This window comes from Pseudorasbora parva, chromosome 10 (genome assembly GCF_024679245.1).
Source record: "Pseudorasbora parva isolate DD20220531a chromosome 10, ASM2467924v1, whole genome shotgun sequence".
NCBI classification, from domain to species: domain Eukaryota; kingdom Metazoa; phylum Chordata; class Actinopteri; order Cypriniformes; family Gobionidae; genus Pseudorasbora; species Pseudorasbora parva.
Genome location: NC_090181.1, coordinates 1,968,889 through 1,978,888, shown reverse-complemented (window position 1 = coordinate 1,978,888; position 10,000 = coordinate 1,968,889). Strand labels below are relative to the sequence as shown.

Here is a 10,000-nt window from a genome sequence, read left to right as displayed (position 1 = left end):
TATATTACGCCGGTTTTACCTCATGTCTTCCACACTCATGTATATTACGCCGGTTTTACCTCATGTCTTCCACACTCATGTATGTTACGCCGGTTTTACCTCATGTCTTCCACACTCATGTATATTACGCCGGTTTTACCTCATGTCTTCCACACTCATGTATATTACGCCGGTTTTACCTCATGTCTTCCACACTCATGTATGTTACGCCGGTTTTACCTCATGTCTCCCACACTCATGTATGTTACGCCGGTTTTACCTCATATCTTCCACACTCATGTATATTACGCCGGTTTTACCTCATGTCTTCCACACTCATGTATATTACGCCGGTTTTACCTCATGTCTTCCACACTCATGTATGTTACGCCGGTTTTACCTCATGTCTTCCACACTCATGTATGTTACGCCGGTTTTACCTCATGTCTCCCACACTCATGTATATTACGCCGGTTTTACCTCATGTCTTCCACACTCATGTATGTTACGCCGGTTTTACCTCATGTCTCCCACACTCATGTCTGTTACGCCGGTTTTACCTCATGTCTCCCACACTCATGTATATTACGCCGGTTTTACCTCATGTCACCCAGACTCATGTATATTACGCCGGTTTTACCTCATGTCACCCACACTCATGTATATTACGCCGGTTTTACCTCATGTCTCCCACACTCATGTATATTACGCCGGTTTTACCTCATGTCTTCCACACTCATGTATATTACGCCGGTTTTACCTCATGTCTTCCACACTCATGTCTGTTACGCCGGTTTTACCTCATGTCTTCCACACTCATGTATATTACGCCGGTTTTACCTCATGTCTTCCACACTCATGTATGTTACGCCGGTTTTACCTCATGTCTTCCACACTCATGTATGTTACGCCGGTTTTACCTCATGTCTTCCACACTCATGTATATTACGCCGGTTTTACCTCATGTCTTCCACACTCATGTATGTTACGCCGGTTTTACCTCATGTCTTCCACACTCATGTATATTACGCCGGTTTTACCTCATGTCTTCCACACTCATGTATATTACGCCGGTTTTACCTCATGTCTCCCACACTCATGTATATTACGCCGGTTTTACCTCATGTCACCCACACTCATGTATATTACGCCGGTTTTACCTCATGTCTTCCACACTCATGTATATTACGCCGGTTTTACCTCATGTCTTCCACACTCATGTATATTACGCCGGTTTTACCTCATGTCTTCCACACTCATGTATATTACGCCGGTTTTACCTCATGTCTTCCACACTCATGTATATTACACCGGTTTTACCTCATGTCACCCAGACTCATGTATATTACGCCGGTTTTACCTCATGTCTCCCACACTCATGTATATTACGCCGGTTTTACCTCATGTCTTCCACACTCATGTATATTACGCCGGTTTTACCTCATGTCTTCCACACTCATGTATATTACGCCGGTTTTACCTCATGTCTCCCACACTCATGTATATTACGCCGGTTTTACCTCATGTCTTCCACACTCATGTATATTACGCCGGTTTTACCTCATGTCTCCCACACTCATGTATATTACGCCGGTTTTACCTCATGTCTTCCACACTCATGTATATTACGCCGGTTTTACCTCATGTCTTCCACACTCATGTATATTACGCCGGTTTTACCTCATGTCTCCCACACTCATGTATATTACGCCGGTTTTACCTCATGTCTTCCACACTCATGTATATTACGCCGGTTTTACCTCATGTCTTCCACACTCATGTCTGTTACGCCGGTTTTACCTCATGTCTTCCACACTCATGTATATTACGCCGGTTTTACCTCATGTCTCCCACACTCATGTATATTACGCCGGTTTTACCTCATGTCTTCCACACTCATGTATGTTACGCCGGTTTTACCTCATGTCTTCCACACTCATGTATATTACGCCGGTTTTACCTCATATCTTCCACACTCATGTATATTACGCCGGTTTTACCTCATGTCTTCCACACTCATGTATGTTACGCCGGTTTTACCTCATGTCTTCCACACTCATGTATGTTACGCCGGTTTTACCTCATGTCTCCCACACTCATGTATATTACGCCGGTTTTACCTCATGTCTTCCACACTCATGTATGTTACGCCGGTTTTACCTCATGTCTCCCACACTCATGTATATTACGCCGGTTTTACCTCATGTCTTCCACACTCATGTCTGTTACGCCGGTTTTACCTCATGTCTTTCACACTCATGTATGTTACGCCGGTTTTACCTCATGTCTTCCACACTCATGTATGTTACGCCGGTTTTACCTCATGTCTTCCACACTCATGTCTGTTACGCCGGTTTTACCTCATATCTTCCACACTCATGTATATTACACCGGTTTTACCTCATGTCTTTCACACTCATGTATATTACGCCGGTTTTACCTCATGTCTCCCACACTCATGTATATTACGCCGGTTTTACCTCATGTCTCCCACACTCATGTATATTACTCCGGTTTTACCTCATGTCTCCCACACTCATGTATATTACGCCGGTTTTACCTCATGTCTCCCACACTCATGTATATTACGCCGGTTTTACCTCATGTCTCCCACACTCATGTATATTACGCCGGTTTTACCTCATGTCTTCCACACTCATGTATATTACGCCGGTTTTACCTCATGTCTCCCACACTCATGTATATTACACCGGTTTTACCTCATGTCTTCCACACTCATGTATATTACGCCGGTTTTACCTCATGTCTCCCACACTCATGTATATTACGCCGGTTTTACCTCATGTCTTCCACACTCATGTATATTACGCCGGTTTTACCTCATGTCTCCCACACTCATGTATATTACGCCGGTTTTACCTCATGTCACCCAGACTCATGTAAATTACGCCGGTTTTACCTCATGTCTTCCACACTCATGTATATTACGCCGGTTTTACCTCATGTCACCCAGACTCATGTATATTACGCCGGTTTTACCTCATGTCTTCCACACTCATGTATATTACGCCGGTTTTACCTCATGTCTTCCACACTCATGTATATTACGCCGGTTTTACCTCATGTCTTCCACACTCATGTATATTACGCCGGTTTTACCTCATGTCTTCCACACTCATGTATATTACGCCGGTTTTACCTCATGTCTTCCACACTCATGTATATTACGCCGGTTTTACCTCATGTCTCCCACACTCATGTATATTACGCCGGTTTTACCTCATGTCTTCCACACTCATGTATATTACGCCGGTTTTACCTCATGTCACCCAGACTCATGTATATTACGCCGGTTTTACCTCATGTCTTCCACACTCATGTATATTACGCCGGTTTTACCTCATGTCTTCCACACTCATGTATATTACGCCGGTTTTACCTCATGTCACCCAGACTCATGTATATTACGCCGGTTTTACCTCATGTCTCCCACACTCATGTATATTACGCAGGTTTTACCTCATGTCTTCCACACTCATGTATATTACGCCGGTTTTACCTCATGTCTTCCACACTCATGTATATTACGCCGGTTTTACCTCATGTCTTCCACACTCATGTATATTACGCCGGTTTTACCTCATGTCTTCCACACTCATGTATATTACGCCGGTTTTACCTCATGTCACCCACACTCATGTATGTTACGCCGGTTTTACCTCATGTCACCCACACTCATGTATGTTACGCCGGTTTTACCTCATGTCTTCCACACTCATGTATATTACTCCGGTTTTACCTCATGTCACCCACACTCATGTATGTTACGCCGGTTTTACCTCATGTCTTCCACACTCATGTATATTACGCCGGTTTTACCTCATGTCACCCACACTCATGTATGTTACGCCGGTTTTACCTCATGTCTTCCACACTCATGTATATTACGCCGGTTTTACCTCATGTCTCCCACACTCATGTATATTACGCCGGTTTTACCTCATGTCTCCCACACTCATGTATATTACGCCGGTTTTCTCTGAACAGGTAATGCAGAATTGCTACTGCTAGCGCCGCCCATCCGCTCTCAGCCTCCAGACGCGGTGCGACGGGAGATGGATCCGCGGCCTGAACCCGTCGAAATCCTCATCGGGCAGAAGCTCCAGCTGATTGGAGATCAGTTCTACCAGGAACACATGATGGTGAGTCTGCAGTCAGATTACCAGATCCTGTGAGGAGGTTTTTGAGGAGATACCGTAAGGAGCAGGTTGCATTTTGCTACCAAGATTGGAGTGTGCAACTGAATTTTACATCCAGTTGTACATGCGCGACCACTATGGGCATTTATTCAATAGATCACATCAATTACATGCTCTCTAGAATGCTATATTTGCTGACGTGACACACACAACATCTATTTAACCAATATTGTCACATTTCTTTATTTGTTTTACAGTTTTTATAAAAGTTCATGACTCAAACGTAATGAAGTCATTTTATTTAAAAGAAGAAACCTGTTCAAATATACATAACACAAACACAAAACCAGTGCTTATACTCCGTACAGTAATCATTTAACCATCAGCCTGCGTTATTACACCGTTTTCATTACAATGGTAAAGTGTACATTTCTGACTTTTCTGCAAATTTTAACAAATTTTATTCTTTAAGGATAAACCCCTTGAGATGCATCATCTCGTTTTCAGGGGGGGTCCTAATACACTTAAATAACAAAACACAAAACAAAACATTAACAACAGTCATCAAACCTAAATCAACAGACATACCAATACACACAATTAGCCACAAAAAAAGTAAAACAATTATTAATAATAATAATAATAATAATAATGAAAATAAGGAATTGTTGCAAATATGCCAAACTACATGAGCTGAGCTCGACCTGTTCGCCGTCAGTATCGTTCATCAACTGGTTCATTATTTTAAAGGAGTACCTTAGCACTGGGAAGATTAATCTGTATCTAAACTGGGTCATCAATGTAGTAGAAATGTGAAATTATTTTTGAATTTAGTGCTTTCTAGACTGAGAAAAGACAGAAAATGTATTTTTGTCTCATGGGGAATTGGGGATGAAAGACTACAATTCCCAGAATGCTTCACTGCCCTATGAGGCAATTCCCAAAGCCACCGCTACTGGATTACTGTGACTGAGTTAGAGAACAGACACTACGATTAAATACTGAACGTGTGTGTTCAATATAATGAGTGAGTGGCCGCGCGAGTCTCACAGCACTGAGCACTGACTGCAGGAGTGAGATAAATGAGCTGATGAGCTCTCGTGATGAGCGCTGAGGTAATCGCGACTACACTCGCGGCATACATTCACAACGCGAGTTCAGTCTGGTGCGTTTCAGTTCATGCCTTTGCAAGCTTAATTTTCATAGAAATTAATTTGAGAAGTTAAAAGACTTCCATTGCTCACCATAGCTCCGTTTAAATGAGTGCCTGTAGCTGAGCTGAGCTGTGAGTGTGATCTCCATCCCTCATGCGCGGGTTTAAAACATGAGGAAATGGCTCCCTCTGCTGGCTGTAGTCTTTAGCCTCTGGCCAAACATTCCTCCGATGATGCACATATCGTCAATTTGCGTCATAGGAGGAATTTTTCCTGAAATAAAATGCATAAATCTCTTGTCTCAGGGGGATATGAGGGGGGAAAGCACAATCATTTGAATATACTCCAGGGTTTCTACTGATACAAAGCCATATGCTAATCGCTGAAGTAACCCTTTAATTTCACGAACGACATGCGCCAGTCCATTCAATTCGTTAGTGAACTCGATATCTTGCTCAGACTCAAAAATAGGGCTGTGCGATATATAAAAATTATCGAAATATTGCAAATGTACATATGGCAATATGCATATCGCTGCTTCAACATTGTGAAGAGTGTCCGTTTTAGGTTTACGCATATAGCAGAGAATAGACTGGGCACACGACTGTTACTTATGGGACTTGCTTGATGTTAAAAAGCGTTATAATTTATGAAAAACAATAACTCAGTCTTGCACTGTCTGACACACACACACATACACACACACACACAAACACACACACACACACACACACACACACACACAGACACCAAAACGTGAACGAGACTGCTGGTCACTTTCAGAAGTTGTAGCGATGCTTTCTTTTCCCAGAATGTGAAACACAAATGGTTTCATTCTCACTTTTTAAATAAAGTGAAAAAAATAATTTCAATAATAATTTCAATATAATTTAAATAGATTTTAAACACTAATTGCAATATCGTATCGCATTATTTAACAAGATATTGCATATCGCATTTTTCTTCAATATCGCACCTAGTATCTCGGCCAGTAAAGGGCGTGTTCGTTCACTGCATTCAACCAATCTCATGCTCCGTCACATCTCATACTCGAAAGGCTATTGGCTCGAGGTTTTGTCATTCTTTGAGTATTTATTTAGCCTGGATGCCAGCTGAAATCAGCCCCACAAGGGGGGGGGTTTCTCCGGAACAAAATGGAGCTTGGGGGGTAAAATGTGTGTTATTTAGGCAAGGTTGCTGCTAAAATTCGCATTCCTGGGTCTATATATCTCATAATTGAGGTCGCTTTACAGTCTATGGCTCAACCCATGGAAAAAAACACAGACTTGGCAACACTTTATGTACATTTGACAACTAACGTTATGCATCGCTCCGCTGCTCTGATTGGTTGTTGGTCTGTCCAATCGAGGTCTTTCCTGGTTGGGTTGAAACGCCCCATAATCACAGCCCAATGGAGACTCAGACTCATATTCTGACTAGAGCTGAGGATGAACACGGCAGGCTCATGTCAGTTGATTTATGGTGTGCGCCCTTAAAATGTTTAGTTGAGTGCCGCTGCGCTCCTAGTGAACGTTAGTCTGGAGCCCTGTGGAGGCTCATGTGGGACTTTAGCATTATGTCTCGCTCCAGGGCTCATTTACACAAAAGCCTTTTCCTCGTGCCATGTTTGTTTTGGCCGGACTGCTTCCTGACTGTAGTGGAGTTGTGTGACCCCAAAGACACGAGTTAACTGGGGCAACCTTTCTCTTCCTGTTTACTGCACTCATTTCCTCCTGAGAGGAGCCATTACACTGCAGTGTGTTTAGCACACTATCATTGATACACCACTATTCAGATTTGGATATATATATATATATATATATATATATATATATATATATTTTTTTTTTTTCAGTTTAATTTTAGTTAATGTTTTTGTAATTTTGTTGTTTATTGATTTTTTAAAAATATGTCTATGCCATTTTTATTAATTTCTATTTCAGTTTTGGTTTTTAGTTAACTATACACTCAAAAAAAATGCTGGATTAAAAACAACCCAAGTTGGGTTGAAAATGGACAAACCTAGAAATTGGGTTGTTTGAACCCAGTGAACGGACCCATTCAATCAACCCGATTTCAGCTTGGGTTGTTTTTAACCCAGCATTTTTTAGAGTGTAATAACCCTGGGTTTAGTCAGTTATTTTAGTGTTATTTATTTATACCTTTTTATTAATGTTTTGAATGAGCATGTATTTTTCATTTTAATTTTAGTTAAAGTTTTAGTAATTTTGTTATTTATACTTTTTTAACATTAATATTAATTCACTTTTTATATTAGAATTTCTCATAAAAAATAAAAAATAAATGTAATTTATTTTTAAATATGTCCGTGCAGTTTTTCATTTTCAGTTTTTTATTTCAGTTTTATTTTTAGTTATCTATAATAACCCTAGCCAAGTGACTAATATTTTTTATATATTAGATATTAATAATATTTATTAATATCTTGAATTAGCTTTTATTTTATATTTTAATTTTAATTTTAGTTAAAAGTTTTAGTAATTTTGTTATTTTTTTCTATTAATTTTTATTTCAGTTATGGTTAACTATAAATACCCTGGTTTATAATTTATCATTTTGGATTAGCTTTTATTTGTATAATATTTTCAGGTTTTAATTTTAATTTAAGTTTTAGTCATTTTGTTTTGTGCCTTTGTCAGTTTTACTAGTTTTGGTGTTTTCTATATTCTATTAATAATTAAACTAATTTCAGTTAGTTACTCTCTTTTAGGATTATATCTGTCTAGGGACTACAGGTGAAAAATAGCCTTTTGGCTAACTCTGGCATATTGACAGAAATGTTTATTAATATGCACTGTCCCTGTAAATAAAAAATAAATAAAAAAATAAAAAAATAAAAAAATAAATAAATAAATAAATAAATAAATAAATAAATAAATAAATAACCAAGATAGCATTTCAATTTTTAATTTAGTTAAAATTTTCATCTAATATTTATATTTTATTTTATCTATGCTTTTTTTTTTAATTATTTTAACAAAAAAAAGTTGAATAGTTTTAGTTTTAGGTAGTAATAAAACAAACTGGTTTGTTTACATGTGTAGATATGATAATGATCTAGCCAATGATCTATGATAATGATCTAGCCAATCTAGCCAATCACAGCAGACTGGGATGTCTGACCAATCACAGCAGAGCAGCTCTCAGAGGGGTGGAGCTTAGAGAGACTGAATCCTTAAATGAAGCGTTTCAGACACTGAGCGAAAAGAGCTGACGCGCCAGTGGAGATTATGAGACAAATAAAGTGTTTTATGACGTTGGATGCATGTGAACCTGATGTAGGAGACACTAAATAACATTAGGAGCCTTTAAAATATGCTCACTCACACTTTCTACATGCCACTCACACACACAAAAGTCTTAAAGCGGCGGTTCTGTGTGTTTTTTCTAGGTTTGGTTGTGTTTATGAGGCGCAGTATAACATGTCTTAATACTTCTTTTTTTTAAACGCCGTATTTTTCTTCTATTCTCCCTTTATTCCACACCGCTGTCTGTGCTTTGAACGGCTCGTCTGCTTCCTGCTTCTATGAAGCCCCTCCCTCTGAAAAACGCAATGGTCTTAGATTGGTCAGATGGCTAAATGTAGTTTCCTGTATTTTTATTGGCTGAAGTGCCAAGCACAGGTTAAGGCCACGCCCCTTCCCAGTACGAGCAGAAGTCACATCTGCGGAGACTAGCGAGGGTTTATGATGTCACCAACCCAGGAAGAAGCTCGTTGTAGTCCAAACCGGCCATTTTTGTAGTCAATAAACTGCGTAACTTTAAAAGACAATATCTCCGTTTGCAGTGAACTTTCAGCGCTGTAACTGCAGATACTGTTCATGCTCAAGCAGCGACATTACACACTAACTAAAGTTAAACAAGTCACATCGCATGACACCAGCCCTTTAAAACAGAAGTGGCCTAACTAGGTAAACATGCTGGTTTGGGAGACTCCAGCCAAACGAACCCGGCGTCAGAAGCACCCGCAGGAGACAGGCAAATAAGAGGCTTGTGAAGCCGCGGGGTGAACACACACACACACACACACACACACACACACACACACACACACACACACACACACACACACTCACTCACACATGCTGATAGTCAGTCTGCTGCCAGCAGTGATAATAAGACACTATTTCTGTCCCATGTCTCCATTAACCCGTCAGATGCAGCTCGTTCTCGCACTGAACACATTCTCTGCGTCCCAATTCGTACACTATCCATACTAAATAGTATTTGAAAATAGAATTAGTGTGTCCCAAATCGTAGTATGTTAAAAGAGTATTCCAAAGATGCCCGGATGGTTTACTATTCCCGGTCAGAATTCGAAGTGCGGATCGACACACACTCTAACGGCTGATATTACCCACAACCCATTGCGAGGTGGATAAGGATTTGATTAGAACTACAAACGCAGATAAAGGTGTTAAAAAACTACAAACATGGTGGATATGCAAATCTGACGGTCAAGTAGAGAAGTTTAAATAAAGATTTGAGTGATCAATTATCAGTATTTATCCTGACTAAAATACATTTATTCAGTGTTGTCCACATTATATTTCACCGGCAGCAGCATTGTGAACTTTTGTAATGACACGTTTGGCCGTTAACTTTTAAAGCATCATTATATTTAAACTGCAAACACATGAGGAGAGTCTCTGCATTAAAGACACACACACGTCAGATCGACGAGCG

General features: G+C 39.9%; 1 protein-coding gene across 1 annotated transcript in view; it reads left to right on the top strand.

Annotated features, from left to right (window-relative positions):
- bmf1 (BCL2 modifying factor 1) overlaps positions 1-10,000 on the top strand; it is a 40,988-nt gene that overhangs the window by 18,360 nt on the left and 12,628 nt on the right. Inside the window, exon 3 of the mRNA XM_067454448.1 lies at positions 3,988-4,142. Within this exon, the coding sequence (XP_067310549.1) occupies positions 3,988-4,142 (155 nt within the window). The remainder of the gene's footprint in view (positions 1-3,987; positions 4,143-10,000) is intronic.